General features: G+C 57.5%; 1 protein-coding gene across 1 annotated transcript; it reads right to left on the minus strand.

Annotated features, from left to right (window-relative positions):
- Positions 1–2,154: 2,154 nt before the first annotated feature.
- On the minus strand, positions 2,155–19,185 carry VOLCADRAFT_118441 (uncharacterized protein; the record flags this gene model as incomplete). The annotated part of the gene is made up of 19 exons (XM_002953674.1): positions 2,155–3,972; positions 4,341–4,520; positions 5,016–5,167; positions 5,645–5,702; positions 6,026–6,181; positions 6,945–6,995; positions 7,399–7,629; positions 8,157–8,192; positions 8,745–9,182; positions 9,543–9,707; positions 10,361–10,567; positions 10,940–11,105; positions 11,456–11,802; positions 12,486–12,627; positions 17,227–17,615; positions 17,916–18,051; positions 18,161–18,337; positions 18,449–18,666; positions 18,844–19,185. 19 exons carry the CDS (start codon positions 19,183–19,185, stop codon positions 2,155–2,157), a joined length of 5,409 nt encoding a protein of 1,802 aa, XP_002953720.1.
- Between the last annotated feature and the right edge of the window lie 53 nt (positions 19,186–19,238).

Here is a 19,238-nt window from a genome sequence, read left to right on the forward strand (position 1 = left end):
ATAACCGACCGGTTAGCTATAACCCAACCGGTCGCTTCGGTACGCTAACCGACAGGTCGAGATAACGAACCGGTAACCGAATAACGAACCGGATAACGAACCACATTCCATAGCAGTTGTTGGGCCGTCAAGAAACCACGCTCATACATGGTGGGGCCCCCCGGGATATGGCAGAGAGGCTGTGGGCAGCTCCCGCCCCTTCCTGGATAAGCCGTGCGCTATCGCTATCCAGTGTTACCTATTGGGTCGCCCACTCTCAGCTGATGTATATCAGCACATCCACACGCACATATATACAAAAACACAGGATCGACTCTGGTCATTGAAACACACGAACTTTGCCAGTGCGATCCAACTTACTCAAAAATCGGTTACTATGGCTAATAGGACTACGCAAAATGTAACGTGTGGACAACCAGCATAGCAGACACCAGACCGGTTGGGAGAGGCCGGGGATTTGAGGATTGGGGTTCGGATGTGCGCCTGACCGGCCGGAACCTTCTACACCAATTTCTATACATCTGCACGCGTATCGCATCCCGCCACATCGTCACACGGGGGAAAGACAACGCGCTCAGCAACGGCCCCAGGCCGCGCCTTCTAAGGCCCGCAGATGCCCAAGCGGCCCCAGATAGATGCAAGTGTATACATCATTCAAAATACGCGCTGACGGCATCCCACGACCCCGACAGAGACGGAGCGGCTGTAAGCGCAGCACTGTCAGCCCGATTCTGCTAAAGCCGCCTACGTCCCTCCGCGCCCCTTTGCCGCTTCCGGCAACGTGGGCGTCATCGCCGGTGTCCGTGCAGATACTTTACACTCTATCGGAGAAATTAGCTTTTCGCCTTAACCCGTAGAGACTGCGGAGCCGCTAGCAGGCGATGCGATGCTCGATGCTCTCCGCCGCTGCTCCGATGCTGGCGACGGCAGGTCCGCAACCACCTCCCGGAGCTAGATTCCTTGGATTCATCGTTGCTGGGGACGTGCCGGCTGAGGCATCTGGCAGGAGAAAAGCTGTTACACGCGGCAGACGGTGCAGACGCCCTCCCGCCTGTTTATTTAAGACGACTACGACGGTAGGTCAGGAGCCCTGTTTCGTTACATAGTATAACGTTTCTGGGGGGCCCCCTCAGGGCTTGTATGGGCTCGTTACACCTCCGGGGAGTAACGCAACTCCAAGGGGTGTAAAACACACACACAGAGACATATGACCCAAAGGCGGATCGCCTGCTCTGCGGGCGCCTTTTTTCAGCGCCCGCGGTGGGACCGGGCTCCTGCAACACAACGGGTCCGAGGGGGAAATGATGGTCCCCAGGGTGCTTTTCCTGCGGCGGGCATCATCAGCAGCAGCGGTACCAGCAACTGCTGGTGGCTGCTACTGCCATAACCCTTCCTCTGCTACTAGGGTGCAAGGCGCTACACAAGCAGACCGACCCAACCCACACGTCCGGAGCCAACCAAATCCGGCGGGATGGCAGGCGGGAGGATGCATATGCCCGGAGACCTGACTTTGTGACTTCGCCGTGAGTCCGACAACGGCAAGCCGGACGAAAACATAACAGCCCACTTGCCTAAAGCTCTATCAGCTATTCATTACAGCCTAGTTCTACTCCGGAGCCTTCGCCACCATCGGTGTGTCTGCACACCCCACACAAAGTACGGATTTACAACACCACTCACCAAAATCTACACACGCCGCCAGCAGACTTTACATAGTTTGCTCGCCTATCAACTTGCAAAACATGCCCGGTAGTGAGCCTTCTTTCCCTGCCCCATGTGCTGCTGCCCTGCGGCGTGTAAGCTCACGCCGAAGTAGCCGGCCGACCCGAAACCGTGGGGGCCGTTTCGACACCCTGGGCCCAACACCATGAAGGGCCCGAACAACAAACAACAGGCAGACGGTTGCTCTTTCCGGCCCGTTGCTGGCGCCGACGACCGGTGAGAGTGGTGGGAATGGGGCCCTAGCCTGGGTGGCGATAGGGGAGTGGGCTGGTGCGGTGCGGTGCTCGTGTTCCCATCAGCCATCAGCTCTGACTGCGATCCGTGACGCAGAAGAACCTCCTGTACTCGAAAGCCGCCCTCGTTCTTGGTAAAAAGAAAAGACCTAAGCCGTGTCTCCCGCCATCTCCCAGCTGCAGCAAAGCTGTACGTGCACTACATGACTGCGCATCCGATCTGCGCGCCCCCCGGCCCCTCGCCTTCACCACCTCCTCCCGGCGCATCTTGCCCGTGACCGTCGCCATTATCATCGTCATCATGATGATTGGCTCCACCTGCCCCACCGCCTCCGGCCTGCGCCGCTGCCCCGAGCCCTGGAGCCGCCGCCGCTGCCGCCGCCCCTGGACCGCCAGCTGCCCCAGCGCCGTCAGGCTGCGCGTTGCCACCGCCACCGCCACCGCCGCCACCGGCACCCGGAGGCGGCCCAAAAGGCATTGGGATTGGGCCATGCACGCCCATGTTGACCTGTACGGGCATACCCGGCATACCCAGCGCTGCCATGGCCACCCCAATCATGAGCTGCATGCCCATATCGCCCAAGACAGCTGCCATGTCTTCCATTGGCATCGCTCCGTCGCCGTCCACGCCGCCATCAGCATCAGCGTCGCCGCCAGGATCAGCTGCACCGCCGCCGCCTGGCATTGCAGCACCGCCGTCGCCACCACCATCGAGCATGTTGGCGAGGGCAGCTGCTGCGGCCAAGGCTGCAGCGGCAGCGCCACCGCCGCCTCCCCCCTCACCGCCACCCTGTGGTGCGTCTTGCCCCGCGGCGCCGCCGCCGCCAGGCGCCGGGCCAGCCTCGTCACCGGCCCGAGCGCCATCACCCTCACCGCCATGGTCGTCCTCTGCTTTGAAGGTAATGGTGATGAGCTTCAGGCCGACGCGCGTGTACGGCAGGTTTTTTACCAGCGACTCGTACAGGTCCCGGCTGACCGTGTGTGCATCATGCAGGCCCGATGCAATTTTGGCAGGACTAGGATGCGTCTGGGATGGGGAGGGCGCTGACGACGTCATCGTCCGTTGCGTTCGGTTGTACCGCGACGTCGTCACGGGAGGCGCCGTCGGCCCCGGCCAGGACGGACCGACGCCACTACCGGAGGCCGCGGCGGCCGCACCAGGCGCCGCCGCCGCCTGCGCGGTACGGCCACCGGTCTCCACGGACGTCCTCTGCGCATTGCCACGCTCGCCATCAGACTCGTCAGATGTAGAATCGAGCCCCTGTACCGCGCGCCGCCTGCGCTTAGCTGGACGGCCGGTAAGAAACGTCGCCGCACCCCGCTTTACACCTCCGGTAGCACCAGCACCCGCGGCCGCCGATGCACTGCGGTTGATGCTAGCGCCACCGCTGCTCTGGCCAGCTACCACCTCCGCCGCTTCAGCTACGGCAGCAGCAGCCGCTTCTGCCGCGGTGGCGGTAGCGGCGGATGCAACTGCTGCCGCCGCACGAGTAGCAGCACGTGTACTCCGCGGGGAGCCGGCAATCGATTCCGCCGCTGGATGGCGCATAGCTGAAGGTCGAGCAGACCCACGGGTCAGCGGTTTACTTGGCCTGTCGCCATCCTGCGTTCCTGCTGCTCCGCGAACCTGAGATCGCGGCGACGCGGCCCGTGCAGCTGCCGCCGTAGACGTCGCAGTGAGTGGACCCGCCGCCGCCGCTGCTGCCGAAGTTGACGGCCCCGCCCCTGCTGCCGCCGCCGCCCCTGGTGGAGTTCTCCCAGCGGCAGGCTCCGGCCTGGCCGCGCCGCGCCTGCGGACCCGCTGCCTGCCTGTAGCACCCGTCCGTTGTTGCTGCTGCTGCTGCTGTGGCGGCTGCGGCGGCGCAGTAGCCGGGTCCTGGAGGCTGTAGCACCTGGTGTCCACCACCATGTGCAGCTTGAGCCACTCTAGGCGCTGGAGGGCGGTGAGGCAGGTGAGCGAGGGGACGCACAGGTCCCATAGGCCCTGAACCAGCAAGCTGTGCAAGCTGGGAAGCGCCTACATACGGGAGTGGCCGGGAAAGGGGAGAAAGGCCAGAGCGAGCTCACGCACCTTCCAGGGTTCTTTGTGCCGGGTGGGAATCATATACGCTAATGTGAGAGCTAAGTAAAAGGCGTCATCATTACCGGCGGGAGATGCAAAGAACCAATCGTGGCAGGGCCGCACCAATGTGTACATAAAACGGCAGTAGCTGTGTACTGTGCCGCTGCATCGACAGTATCTAACCATCCAGCGAGCACACCGATCAAACCAGACACCAACCACGCAGGCAAGAGAAGACGTAAACCGCCGGCCTCACACCACTCAGCGTGCCTTCTGCGCCCACATGCCACCCCAGGGTGGCCCCCATCCCGCCAAAAACCCACCGCCAGGTGCGGCACCATGGCCGTCATGCCCTCGCAGGAGTGCGGAATGGGCAGCGATAGCGACTCCAGCCTGGTCAACCGGCCGATGTGGTGCAGGTCCGACAGCAGGCCCGCACACGCCAGCGACATGTGCAGCCGCCGGTGCGCCGCGTCGGGCGAGAAGGCCTCCTGAAGGTTTAGCTGCGAGGGGCAAACGGGGGAAACATGATTAGGTATCTGTAACAACGGCGTGTGAGAGAGCTGCGGGAACGTGGAAACAAGGAAAAGAAAAGAACAGCACGACGCTGCATAGGGGCCTTAGCGGTGGGGGTTCTGCAGCGCGCAACAGCAAAGCCGGGTAAATCCATGCAAGACACTCGAGCGCCGCCCTTCAGCTGCAAACTACTAGACCAGGGGGAAGGGTCCAAGAAGAAGGTGTGATGGACGCATACACGATGCTATTGCCCTCGTGGAGTTGAACACGATTAAAAAAACAGATTAAACTCATACTGTGGGACCAGAGGTGCATCTTAGGTTCCACGGAATAGCGCAATGCCCAACGTAAAAAGGAGGGTGCAATTTGGGGCAGCAATAGGTAAACGTCCGCATCCCCTTGCACCTGGCTGGACGGCCTACCAACCATTACTAAAATACATCCGCTTGTCTTGCCTCCACAATGCCCGGGCAGCGATCCACCAGTCGCTCCATGCTGCTGCTGACGATGTTGTTGCGGAAGAGCGCCAGCCGCCTCAGCCTGGGTCCCAGCGCCAGCTGGTCCAGGTTGATTAGGTCACAGCTGTGCAGCGACAGGTGGCACAGCTCTGGTAGGCCGCGGCCAGGAACCGTGCCTGTGGAAATGCCGTGCCCGGAAGCAGGTGCAGGAAGGGGAGAGAGTGCTTGGATTATCATAACGCAACAATTCCTCGTAAACGTGCGATTCGATGCACGATAAGAGCGATAAAGTAAGGAGGAGCTGCGGGTTTTAGAGGATGACTCGTTGTCAAGTACATCGCGAGCCGGAGTCGATGGTTTTAATTTTGACTTTTAAACTTTGAGGCAGGGGGACCTTGTTTTTTCGGCACGCCCCAAGTCTGTCAAGAGCACTCCAGCGTTACATTTCGCCGCGCTTGATCACTGCAAACCGCCCTCGCAGCACCCCAGGAGGGCAGAGGCCGCCCTTCTTGGTTGTGCGCCTCGAGGGTAAGGAGGGAAAAGAAGCCGCGAGGGTAGTCCAAGGAACAGGAACACGCAGCGAACGAGGAGGGCTCCCATCGGGAATTCCATCCTGATGTTTTCCGTCATCCACACGCCCCACCTCCACCCACCTTGCAGGGTCATGTTTTGCATGTCCAAGGCCTCCAGGCTCTCCGGCAGGCACTCCACCTGCAACAATAAAGACAAGTTCACCGCAAACAGCATTGGAGGGTTTCTTCCAGCCCCCAAAATAGCTGTATCAAGCCCGATCATAATCCCTGCATGCCGACTCAGAGGACGTGTGAATAGTGCGTGCCAAAGAGCCTAATATACGCCGTTGGGCTGCTGTGGCTCTTTAGCTGTGGAGCTCTTTCTCAAGAGTTTGGACGAGACCCAGGGAACCTCGGTTAAAATTTATGTTATTGCCAATGCGCGATAAAGATGTTCGATGTTAAGCCAGCCAAGTGGGTGAAGATGGCCGGGAGGCACATAGCCTGGTTCGGGTGGCCTACCTGCACAACCGCCTGCCTGCGGCCCTGGGAGCCCTCAACGCCGTCGGCGTCCGTGTCGCTCTCATCCGATACACGATTGGCCAGGGAGAGGCGCTTCAAGGAGGGCGGCAGCAGCGGGCCCAGGGTATCGGGGAGGAGCCCGTGGATGACTAGCTCCTGGAGGAGGAGGGAAGGACAGCAGCCGTGTGAAATCGGGACGACAGGGCCCGGTACTGGTGGTTTAGGGCGCTGGGGGCCACGTACGGATGGAGAGGTGAAGACTGCAACCCTAAGTGGAACATCCACAGCTTTGCGGAGCGCAACTCTCCTCTCTATATTGGCCGAAATCAAGTGCAAGCAGCTGATGACGGCATATCCACCACACCGTAAAGTAAATGGCTCAGCCGTGAAAAAGGAAAGGTGCAAAGGTGTGGGAAGCTTGAACGCAGGGAAAGACACCCGGGAGCCAAAGGGCAGGAATTTTCTGCTGCCTGAGTTTTCCATGTGCGTTCTCATCTCTATACGACGACGTACCTGTGGCCCGCACGCCGTCCCGGTCTTGGGGCTACACCTATCGACACCAGGCCTCTCAGACGAGGACTCGCATTGCTGAGGGAGCGTTTCAGGGGAGGCCCATTACATGCAAAAACGAAAGGAAAGGGGGCGGAGGGGAGGGGAGGGAAGGGAAGGGGGAGGGGATTAGAAAGCGGAAAGGGGTCCACTGGCGGGCAGAGTGGGAAGGGGTTGCTATGCTGGCGCCGCGATGATTGTGCTTATATAGGACTCTGATATCCTGCAACTTAGCGAGATCCTGTAGCGGTGCCAGCTAGCAAGGTGGGTTGGATGTCCGTAGAGTCGAGGTAAGGTGCTGCTGCGTCAGGTGTCAAGGGAAATGGGAAATGCATGAGCTCGTGCGTTGATGCGTTGAGGCCACCCTCACCAGCAAAACTCGGTTGCTAACGTCGAAGGCCTCCTTGTCGCGGCTCCACACCTGCAGAGTATCAGAAGCCGAATCTTTAGCCGTCGCCAAACATGACACCCGGGGTGAACCACAAAGCGATAGCTACAAACCCTTATCGATTGACCCTTCCACAATCACACAGCCACGTTTTGCATATATATGCTGTCGCCCAGTCATTTCGTTTACGAAGCAGCAGCGTCGCAAGCCACAACCCGTTGCGGCTCTGTCGGCTCCCCATCTCCCCCCGCGCTGGACGGTGCGCTGCATAGGTGCGACCATGCTTGGATTCTAGCGCTCTAGCTCCTCGCGAAAACACGCACTTCACTCTTTTACAATTTGAAACACGCAAACCCCAGCATCCTAACATCCGAGCTACTCGTCACGCGCTCACAGCAGCAACTAACACGACCTGCCGGTGTTCTGCAGGTCCTACCTGGAGTCTCCGCAACACGGTGCGCGGCTGCTGGGCCGAGGGCTCCGCTCCGCTGCCGGTCGTGGAGGACGCATCCCCGCTACCGGCAGCGGCTCCCTGAACCGCAGGCAGAGCCCTCAGGACCTCCGTAACGACCCGTGGGTCAGTCCAGGTGACATGCAGCATCACTAGCGACCGAATCGGCAGCGCGGCCAGAAGCTCCCGGATTTGATCGCCCAGGTCAGTCCGCACCTGACGGCGGGTAGGGTAACACGAAGGCCGTCCAGCACCGAGGGCATGGGCACGGGCAAGGCCCCCAAAAAGGTGGCACACAGAACGGAGCCCTACTCTGATCCAGCTCATGGGTCTCCGATGATAAAAGGCGGGTTAGCTGAACTACTTATATCATGGCTGTGTGTCTGGGGGGTCGGGGGGCACACCGCGCGCATCGTCGCGCTGTCGCCGGTGCACCGCACTCACATAGCCGCGCACTGCCACCAAACCTTCGTAAAACTAATACAGAACTAATACACACATGCATATCCGGTCCGGATTGCGGCCCAGCCTGAGTTAAAACCCACGGTCCTTACATCGGACGCAACACACTCAGATGAATCACTCCAGGCAGAGTTTCAGTCTCAGTGACAATCTCTCGCAGAAGTCGACGGTAATGTCTTATTAAGGGTGTCTTATCACAGGATGCAAACCCGCAGCCCCATTCCGCGGACGGAACTCTCGCCCCAGCCTTCGTGAAAGTCTCCATCCTGGCCGTGACTCACCGTTCCCACGCCGCATACATCTAAGAAGATCTCGTCCTACACACACCGGGGGGCGGGCCAGACATCCGGGGGGTTAAGACGAACCATTGACGATTGAAGCAGATACCAGAGATAGACGGAAACTTCAGGATTAGACGGATACCGGGCAGGAATATATTTATAACTACATACTGCAGGAAGATTTGTAAACCCTAAGCCACTGACAAGTAATGCCTTGGATAGTAATAATGGGGGAGAACGGCACTAGTATGTAAGCGTCTATACAGGCGACCACACTCCCTTCCGCTGCTTACTAGAAACTCAATGGACCATTACGGCTAACGAGCGCTCATGCGCGCAACTCTCCCACATGTTGCTTCTGTGACCACACACCCTACGCATCCCCTCCCTCTCCGTGCACGCATTAGCTAAATTGACAGCATTTCGTTCGTCCACATCCCACTCCGCACAAAAAGGCTTCAGCTGGTGTACATAGCTTATGGGCCTTCCGAGCCGACGGCTTCTCCCCTTACCTAACCCAGTGGCGTGGCGCTGGGTTCTCCTTTATTTAACCCAGCGCCTCGCCAGAGACGGCACCAACAGACGCACCTGCGGCGGCACCGGTTGCATCGGCAGCAGCTGCGCTGCGTCCTCCAGCAGCGTCTGCCCCTCGCCGTGGCGCACCATGACCCGCAGGTGGCGCCCCGCCCTCCCTGAAGTCCCCGGCAGCCCTCGGTGCCCCGCCGGGCCACCACCATGACCGGGAGCGGGGCTCAGCCGCGTCGGCTCCGGAGTCCGCCGCTCGCCGCCTGGCGCCGTCGCCCCCGGTCCCGCCGGCTGGGGTTCCTGCGACGATAGGCTCTGCTGCGCGGCGCCGCGAGCCGGACATGCCGGTGAGGCCACGAACTCCGCAGGCGCGGTGGTGCATGAGAGCTGCAGGTTGGCAAGGTTGGGATGCTCCGCCAGGAGGTACTGTCCCATGGGCAGCCAGAACGGCGCGGAGCCGGTGATGCATAGGTTGGCGAGGCGCGGCAGACGTGCCAGGACCTGCCATGAAGGAACGGCAGCAAGGGGGCAACAGGCCGGGAGACGATTTACGGAGGTTGAGCGTTGAGGACGACGTCAGGTTGTAGGATCGGCGTCTGTCCTAAAGTCGCCGTATTCTGCATCATTGCAATCATCAAGTTTGGTTGGCCAAACCTGACAAAGAGGTCTTTTGCTGCTTTGCAGCCATCCGTCTGCGCCACGTATATTTTCATATGCGAAAAACGGGGCGGAGAAGACGAACCACAGACGGGTAATGCAAAGTTGGGTGTTACTCATGTCGCGTGGAAACGCTGACAAAGCACCAGACTCACCCTTGCTGAATCTCACACTTCCCCGCGGAAGCAATCGCAATACACTTACCGCATTCAGGCGCGTCCAGGCAGGGTACACCCTGTTGGCGTACTCGAAATCCCGTACCATGCGACTGCTCATGAGCATGATAGGCCCCGGCTGCGGAAGACTACTGGTGTCCGGGGGCCCGTAGCCGTCCGGCCGGCGGTGCCAGTGCAAGGTGGTCGGGTCGTCCTGGGGCATGACCAGGACGTGGACATGGGGGCATGGGCGGGTCAGCGCGTGAGGTATGACAAAGCAGCGTGAAACCGAAGGAGAGCCAATGCAGTTTGACGAGGCAGACCAAAGCGAAGTCAATGAACCCCGAGGGGGCGAAGATGAACCACACATATACGCGGAGTGATGCTGATACCAGAGAGATAGATACGGATACTCCGGAGGGGGGAAAGACGAACCACGAACGAGTGAAGCTGCTGCCAGGGCAAGAGTGTACCAGACGTAGAACTGACCAAAAGGAGGGGGGCAAGGGGAAACCCTGGAAGGAAGAAGCCCCCCCTTCGCCGCTCACAGTTGTTGGTGATGCAATGACGCAGTGACGCTGCATGGCGCATGCAGCGTCCTAGCCGCCCCAGGCACAAGCGTATATGCCCCCAAATCCACACGATACAATGATAACTGACACCTGCACAACCCATCCTAAACAGGGCTGCGTATCCAGCTACGCCTGACCTGTACTGGGGTTTTGCTTTCCTACTTAAGCTCAATCAATCGCCCAATGTTCAATCCCGCGCAACTCCTGTGTCCAAATCTGCTGCGCACCGAGTGCAGCAAATAACCCCCCACCCCGCACCCCGCTGCCCAAGCGCCGGTGGCCCAGGCCTCCCTACCAGGTAGAGTTCCAGGTGCTCCAGAGTGCCGCCCAGCTCACCCAGCGGTGCCATGTCGCTCGAGGTGAGACCGTTAATGGGCAGCAGGTCCAGGCGCCGCAGCTGCCGGAGCGCCGCCAGCGCGGCCAGGCCGCCTGAGCCGCGGTCGGGCCCCGGTGGCCGCGGCCGGAGGTCCAGGGGAACCGCAAGACGCAGACTGATCAGCGCCTGGAGGGGCCGGTTTGGAGAGGGGGGAAAGAGAAGTTACAGAGGGATCTTTTGGGGAGGGGGGAAAGACGAACCACGAACGAGTGGAGCTGCTGCCAAGGAAAGAGAAGCAGGACTGACCTGGGGAGGGGGAAAGAGGAGTTCCGGAGGGATACGTCTCTTCAGTCCTTCCCATAAAGAAGGTAACCCAGCTGTGGCAGCGAACCAAGATGATTGCAAGGTGCCCAGCCATGCTTTGTCCCCAGTGCGCCTCGGCTATTGCCCATATCGCAACGGCCACGTGTGCATACGCGGACCGTGGCACCGCGGGAGAGCAGATAGATAGATAGATAGATAGATAGATAGATAGAGATGCTCACGCAAAGCACGCACCGGCAATCGCTCCAGAAAGCCCAGGTCAAGGAGATGCTCTCCAGGTGCAGGGCCGTTGATGGCGTGGCCGTCCCGCCCTCCGGCCGCGCCACCTTCCGGGCCGTCATGCAGCACGTCCAGGAGCGCGGGCGGCAGACCGAGCAGTTGCAGCAACGGAGCACCGCGCCTGTGTATTTGCATACCGGAAGGGCATGGATGGACAAAAAAACAATGGAAAAAGTAATAGATTTCTCATCCATGTTAATGGTGAAAAGTATGGGAGACGGTGATCGCTTCTTCTGAATACTCACGCCAACAAATGTTGGGGGTACTGTCAGGAGCAGCATCGCCATGGACCTCACCCACAGACCCCAGCGCGCCTCGCAGGCGCCTGTTCTATGCTCTCTTTCCGCCTGATAAACTGACAACGCAGGTGGGCTAGCACCGTTCTTGGGGTCAGGAGACGGTGCCGGTGCTCGGCGGCAAGTCGCCCCATGGCCCAGCCGTTATGTTCCGCTCTCTCTCTTGGGAACCCACCTGCGGGAATGCTGCTCCTTGTATCGCTGCCGCTCTTTGGCTGTCTCGCACCGGTTGATGTTGCACCGTAGCGCCAGGCGAGTAACTCGATGCAGCGGGACATCCTGGCTGCCGGCGCCACCCGCTGCGGCAGCGGCATCGGTACTAGTGCCGCCACCGGCTCCGCTTCCGTCGCCGCCGTGCTTACCCCCAAGACCGCAGGATCCTCGGCTGGCGGCGCTACCGCCGCCGGCGCCGCCGCCGCCAAGACCCGCTCCAGATCCCGCCCGATGGCTAATGCGTCGCCGTGCTGCAGGGCTGCTCGCGCTGGCAATAGCACTGCTGGGGCCTGGCGCAGCACCAGCGTCCTGTGATGCAGCCGTCCCACCAGCAGAAGCTGCAAAGCCCGAGAAGTTGGCTGCTGGTGCTGCTGCTGCTCCGGTTGAGCTGCTTTGGTAGAGCCTGCGCCTCGAGGAGTCTTCCAGCCTGAGCCGATCCACGACCGCCTTTCCAAGTGGGGTCGAGGTCGCGGTCGCGACAAAACCCAGCGCGTCAGGCGAGTACCTCAGTGGCCGTTCATGCCCGGGCAAAAGAACCCAGATGCGTGAGAGCCTAAGACAAGACTCAGCTTATACAAGAAATCCAGAGGCTCTCCCTTCACGCCAGCCACGCGATATCCATGGTCCCGGCCCGTGCAACCGCCGGCAAAGCTCAGCGGTCGTGCAATTCATACACATATGCGTATATATATGCATATATATGGGTATTTATTTACGTTCCCCCTCGATCGTGCAGGTGCGAGAATGTGTCCGGGCGTGGACGAACACGAGTCTCCCTGAGACTTCTTCCCTTCGGCCCAAGCCCTCCTTCGGCTCTGCCCTTCCTTCGGCTCTGCCCTTCCTTCGGCCCTAGCCGGCAGTTTCTAAACCGCCGGTCTTTCCTCAACCAGGGTACACACGCGCCCTGCCCCATTTAAAACTTGTATAATGTCTATTCATCGCCTTCATCACTGACGAGTTGAAGACCCTCTTCATCCCAACGCTCCACCCACCTGCAGACGGGGTAGGTCATCGTAGCTCTCCAACACCAGCAGGAGCGAGTTGGCCGCGGGATATACCTCCCCGCAGCGCCTCAGGTCCCGAATCACTGAATCGGCATCCTTACCCACTAGCTGCATTAGCTCGCGGATGGCCCTGCGAACGGCAAGGGGAGACATGGCTCTCTGGTTTAGCACCCAAGGCTTGCAAGCCACGACGTGGCTATGACTTGAATGATGTGGGATGTAAATGATACCCCTTGGCCCACCAGCATGACACACGGAAGGTGGCCGAGAGCGCAAGTCTGAGCAAGAGGACAGGCTAATATGGCACCCCCGACTGTCGTGATGTTCGTTACTTCGCATGGCGGTCGTGGAGGGCAAGGGAAATCTATCCAGAAAGGCGCGCAACGGAGATTTTTGACACTACAGGTACAGACGCGGTCGAGATGCATAGGCACATAGTACCCCAGGCGCCGGGAGTGGCAAAGCAAAAATTGCCAGCAAAGTGGCCTGGGGTGCATAAAGCGCTCATTGAAAGCAACGATGCTGAGCTAGGCCGACCCAAGTCAGACGGTATGGGCCGGAAGTGCGCCGCTAGGAGCTATACATGCCCAACAAGACTCTCCGGGAACGATGAATGGTAGCTGCCAGAAGGAAGGTCTGAGGCAGAAGGAAGGCTGCATCACCGGCGAAATCGGGGGAAGCCGCAGCATCCATCGCCACGGTGCGCGATGGAAAGGCACGCCCTAGACGAGCTACCAGGGTAGAGAAAGACTTCCAATCCAATGGGCCTAGCCTGAAGCACAACATTACGCTGGCAACCCAAAGACGCAAGGGCTTCCATTCCTTGCAACATGTCGTGAGCTCGACCCCGGGGTCCTAAAGTGCAACGACTCCAACAAGTACAAATCGGATGAAATGAATGTCTACTACACATGTATACTGCAATGCTAATCATGATTCAGTATGGAACACCACCCGAGCTGGGGGAAAGCCACGGACCCCATACTAAGTCTCCTTTACACGGCCTAAGGACAGCCCGGACTCACCAGCCAAAAGATTGAGCAAATGCTTTGCTGACGACTCTGCTCCGTAAGCAGCTGCTGTGGGGTAGGTACTTTGCGACCTCCTGTGCACGGGAAATCTATTGTTGGACCGTCCACCCGACAGAGTTCAAACTTGCAGCATGCCACGAAAGTAGGAAAACAGTCAGAGCATTCTAGATGTGCAACAACAGAACGTTATATATGCCTTAACAGGCAGAGTGTCGAGGTGGACAGGACTGCGAGATTTCCTATCTACACTCACATGCAAGCAGTCCCCAAGGTCGTAGATATGCGTTCTAGATCCCGATGGTGAGGCTACATTATTTCCAGCTCCTGTTGGCCATTCTAAAGATGGCTTCAGTTTGGGGGAAGGTCCTTCGCTCATGACTCTCCCACTTTTTCTCTTCGGTTTATCTTACTGTCAAGTGCAACCCCTAAAGACACAAGCTGCGGCCTCAGGCACCAGCTAGATTCGTTGACACGTTCGAGCTCAAATCAAGACTACAAACTACATCATGTTAAGGATAGGTATTCAAATTTACGATAAAAGAAAAACTGCACCTGCATATATGTCTTCTACTCTGCCTAAGGAGCAAAAAAGGGATGTTCGTACAAAGTTGCAAGGAACGCCGTACATAACCAGGCAAGAAGTTTTCGCTGCTCCACCCTTAAATTCAAAGTTTTCCATGCTGCACTACAAAGGGGCTACCGGCGGCAATTATCCACGGGGAGCAGGTTAGCAATTAGGATATCTTCTCCAAGTTGGTACCGTGATGGGGCCTCGCCTAAAGAGTTTCGGCGGCGGCAAGTGTGGACTTCTGTGGGTTATTCCCAACGAGGCAAATCCTCGACAGGTGAGGGGGGTTAAAACTGATCTTACACTTATATACCCGGGGCAGCCTAGCCTCTCGGCTACCTTTTCGCAGGCAAAGCAAATTTCGCAGTTAAGACCCAACGACGATCGGAGTTGATTTTCTCTGCTCTCTTTGGGTAAACGTTATTAAATACTGCCTAACTTTAAAGTACACCTTAGCTTACCCAATGAAAAACCCTGGACGTACGTGCACCCGGGTGCACCAATCCTAACTCGGGTTATGTCCGTCAACTCCCGCTGGAATACCATGAGTCTGGTAAAATTGACTTTTAAATCTGTTCTCACAGACATACCCTTATTGTAATATTATGAAGTTAGTTGACGAACTTTCGGAACACGTGTGTGACCATGTCGTAATTTCAGAGCTAGCGGAGCGAGGACTCGTGTGTACGGCGTATGAGGCCAGGGAGCGCTAGCATGACGCTAGTTAAGCGGACCCTATGGTATATGACATTGTAAGTCTGAGTTGAGATTGGAAACCTCCCCAGTTGCCTATCGCCTCAACCTCCCAGCCTCCCTCGGCCGCCTCCATCCAGTCTTCCACATCAGCCGCCTTCATCCCGGGAACGACAACGACCCGGCGCTCTTCCCAGACCGCCCACCACCCCCCACCTGCGGCCCCTACCGCGCTAGAGACCCCGTATGAAAGCGCAGATACCCTCGTCATAGCTGTCCACCTAGGGTACAACAAGCGCGCACGTCCGTCCGTCATGTTCCTCGTGCAGTGGTCCATAGGTAGTGGTCGTGAGCTGTTAGTTAGCGAGCGAAGGGGTGCCGTGTCGCCCCGTGGCCTGTGAAAGACCGCACGTCGGGATGTTGTGAGTGACGGCTGTCAGGTGCTAGAATATACTGACAGGCCGCCTGTCAGGACAGGCTACCCAAGCCTTAAAGCCCCTGCTGTGTGCCGATAACAGCACCTCAGAATCTATAAATAATAAAATACATTTTGCATCTATTTTACATATCTATAATAAAAATACATTTTACAACCAAGCAAGGGGCTGTCGGTGGCAGGAGGTCGCGGACCTCCAGACTGCGTGTAACGGCCAGTGATTCTTTCGCCGTGTTTGCTAGGTCCCAGAGAGACACCGTCTCACCAACAGAACTCCTCATGGGAGTCATACGACGACGTGCACAACCTGCCAGCGCTTCGTGTATTCCTGAGGAGCCCAAGCTGGTTCGCGTTCCAAGCTATCTGATCGCTATGCGTGGTTTAGAGCCAAATTCCCGAGCGGGCCCCGAGGATTGTACAATTTCTAGCGTAGAGCCGCGGATGGATGTGTGTATATGTGTTGTGTCATTATGTGTGTTCATGTATGTTTTTTTAAAGTCTTTATGATCTGTTTCTGCAGTAGGGTACTACTAGTCTGCAACATAATTACAACGACAGGGTACGACAGCAGTCCTGCTCAACTCCCTTCCTGCTGCATCTCCAAGCAGTAGACGTCCAATCCATCCCGCCTCCACTCCACACACCGCACAGTCACTATCTACACTCACATAGCTACTCAGCCACTCATAAAAGAATAATACAGCCCACAAGAAAAAAAATCAATTAATTGATGCTGCACCATCCATTTGCTGTGACGGGTTGGATATATCCAGTTCGCTCGCAGATTCTTTTATGAAAACAATTATCCCCCAAAATCAATTTGGCTATAACAATCCCTACTCTCGTAGCAAAGGCCACATCACAAGACGTCTCGGAGCGGGAATCGAAGCGGTACGACAGGACACCCAGCCTCGGAATACGCAAGCAAAGAACAAAGAAGACGCACAGACCAGCATGTCGTACCACAGGTACGACCCCCCACATTCACATTTACATAACGTCAACTACCCTAGGCCAATACAAAGGCTTACCACGCCCGTAGGCACAGAAAGAAGTGCCCTACAACACGAGCATGTCTGCATACATATCTCGTAATGTACGACACTTTTTTCACAATGCTGTACACACCGCGAGAATCAACAAAACTGCAAAGTGTACCTATCATTGTAAATAGTGTCAAGTCCATCGTTCCTATCATCGATACATAACGAGGGAAAACATGCAACGTCGGAAAAGAAAGACCGTTCAGCACGAGACGAATTCAAACACATTATCCTCATCAAGGTGACCCGACACTACCTGCCTAGAGTTGGGAAGAACTCAAAAAACAGCTCAAAAAAAAACACTACAGCATTCAGCTTACCACCCGCGCCATCAGGTCATAAAAACAAGATCGGCAAAAAAACGCACGAGACACCTGTACAGCAACATTCGCAAACGTCTTCCATCCTGCCATGGCGCATATGCACTCCTCGTCAACCCAAAAACTGAAAACCACGCGGGGACTCGGGCCCCGCCCAAAATCCATCTTCATCCTGCCAAATGCCAACGCACAGACCGTCCGTTGCAGAAACACCCCTAACATCCCAATTATCCCAATTCCAGGAGCTCCTAATGGGAGCAGCACGTGCTCGGCTAAAGAAAACACCAGCGATGCTTAGATAAGACGTTGTTGAGGTTGCGGCGAAGCCCTTGCTTTTATTTTGAGATTTTGAAAGGTCAACAAGGGGCCAATCCGCTCCCATTAAATGTAGTAGCTTAAGCTCAAAACTTCACTTAGCCGATGCTCCTCTTAAAACAGGTCTCACCTTGTTACACTGAAAATCTCACACCACTGTCACTTGTCACGCAGCAGTGTCACGCAGCAGACTTGGTCGCTGACCCGCTGACCCATAGAGCCCCACTGGCGCGGCCCTTCACAGAGCTAGGCCTGTCCTGGCTTGGTGCGTCTCCTCTTGAAAGCACCCCCGGGCAGCCAATTCAGATTGATATCCGCTTTACCGGATCTCGTACAGCGCATCGACCGGCTGCTCGCATACTTCCAGACAGGGTCCTCCCAGCAACACGGAGCCGCCCGCCGCGAAGGAGGCGTACTGCGGTTGCGGCTGCTGTTCGGTCGTCGAAACAGCAACAGGCACAGCCGCAGCCGTGGCCTCCTGGACAGCAGCAGCAGCAGCAGCAGCAGCCGTCAGCGCCGTCTCGACCGCGGCAGCCGCAATAATGCCGGTTATGTAGCCGAAGCTTGGTCGCCCGGTCGCGGCGGCGCTGATGGCAGCAACTAGCACTGCCGTCTCAACGGCAGCGGCGAGGGCGCTGTGGGATGCCTCCGCATCATGCGCACCGGCCTGCGCTGCACCGTAGGTCTTGCTGGCATCACCGCCGCTGGACATCTGTGTAACGACAAGGCGGCGGCACAGAGCAGCTAAGACAAGCATGAGTTCCCGACACCCTAAACAAGGGTACGCCGTAGCACAATACCTAAACTAATTGCGAAACTTCCACAACAATTCCCAGCTGTTAACTGTTAAAATCCAGCAAGTTTAGTCCCTTTGTCTGAAGGGACTAAATTCCTGAGCTACCCCAGTTCCTAGCAACATAATCCAGCTCCGTAGCCATCCGTGCACCCATTCCCAGTGCTCCCCCAGCCAGCACCCTTGCCCTGCCACATCAAACATCGATGCCCTACTCACTATTGACAGAAAGCACGTCCAGACGATGTTGACACAATTATTGAACAACAGGCGGTACTCGTTGGGCAGCAAAGCGAAGTTGAGAATGCCGGCCAGAGGCCACAAAAGGTAGCCGCCAAGCAGAGTCTTCACGTAGCTGCAAACAGCGTAAATGGAAGGAAAAGTTAGCAAACCTAAATTACGTCGTGCATCCTAATCGAGACAGGGCTAGACTGGCCCCTTGCCAGCCAAAGTCCGCTACGTACCTGTTTCGTAGCGTGTGCGGCAGGTCTCGTGGCCTGCCCTCCAGGCACTTGATGACGGCGAAGAACATGAGCAGCCCCAGCGGCGCGAACAGCACCTGATCCGCCAACATCTTGGTCAGCACGGCCGTGGGGCAGTGCGGGTTGTCGGGCAGGATGTTGGAATCTAACAAGTTGAACCTGAAAATAAAATGAGAAGCGGAAGCAGCGGAAAATCGTAAGGACTGTTAATGAAACACCATGTGGGTTGACTATTATTAAAATCTTATCTAATGCGTTTACGTAGCTCACCACCAGTGTCCCAGAGGAGTGCCGATTGCAGACGTCTCCAGGCACAGCCGCCCGGTGCGGGTCAGGTCCACTTTGCGACGACGACCCTCGTCGCCACCGTTGGCCGTCGCCTCGCCACCATGGCCGCCGCAACAGCCACCGAGACCCAGCTGGGCCAGCATGTCACCGGCAACAGTGAAGAAATTGCCCGTCACGATCTTGCAAAGGAGCGGACTCTCCTGCAGTGGGCAAGTATTGCACTCGGTGCTGATCACTATATGCAGGGATATGTTCCAACACGACGTGGAACAATCGGCAGCGAGATAATTCCGACCCAATCAACGCGACCGCGATAAACGCGACTAAAGAAATGCTTGATTTAGCCCCAGGCCAAAACTAGCACAATCTGTCCTTACCTGTAGCCACCGGTTGTAGTCGTCACACAGGCCGCCCACAGCGCTGCGCGCCGCCGACGCAGCGTCCTCCGCAACATGACGTGCTTGCAACAGGACCGTGCTGTACTGCTCAAGCGATGAAGCAGATGCAGTTATGGACTGGTGCGGCTGGTGATGTGTGAGTAGGGCGGACCAGAGCGGTCGCGTGGGGCCGAAGCTCTGCGCGAATAAATCTGCGGGTCCGAACTCCTTTAGAGAGTCAACAGCATTTACAGCCGCCGTTGCGATAGTTGTATGATCAGCGCCGCTATGCAGGTTTAGAGAAGCAGCACCCAGAAGCACGCCGCCGCTAAGGCCAGCCATCATGACTGGAAGTGACGGAATATTTTTCTTCTTGCTGGTCCTGCTGTTGCTCG

Source organism: Volvox carteri, assembly GCF_000143455.1.
Source record: "Volvox carteri f. nagariensis unplaced genomic scaffold VOLCAscaffold_37, whole genome shotgun sequence".
NCBI classification, from domain to species: Eukaryota; Viridiplantae; Chlorophyta; class Chlorophyceae; order Chlamydomonadales; family Volvocaceae; genus Volvox; species Volvox carteri.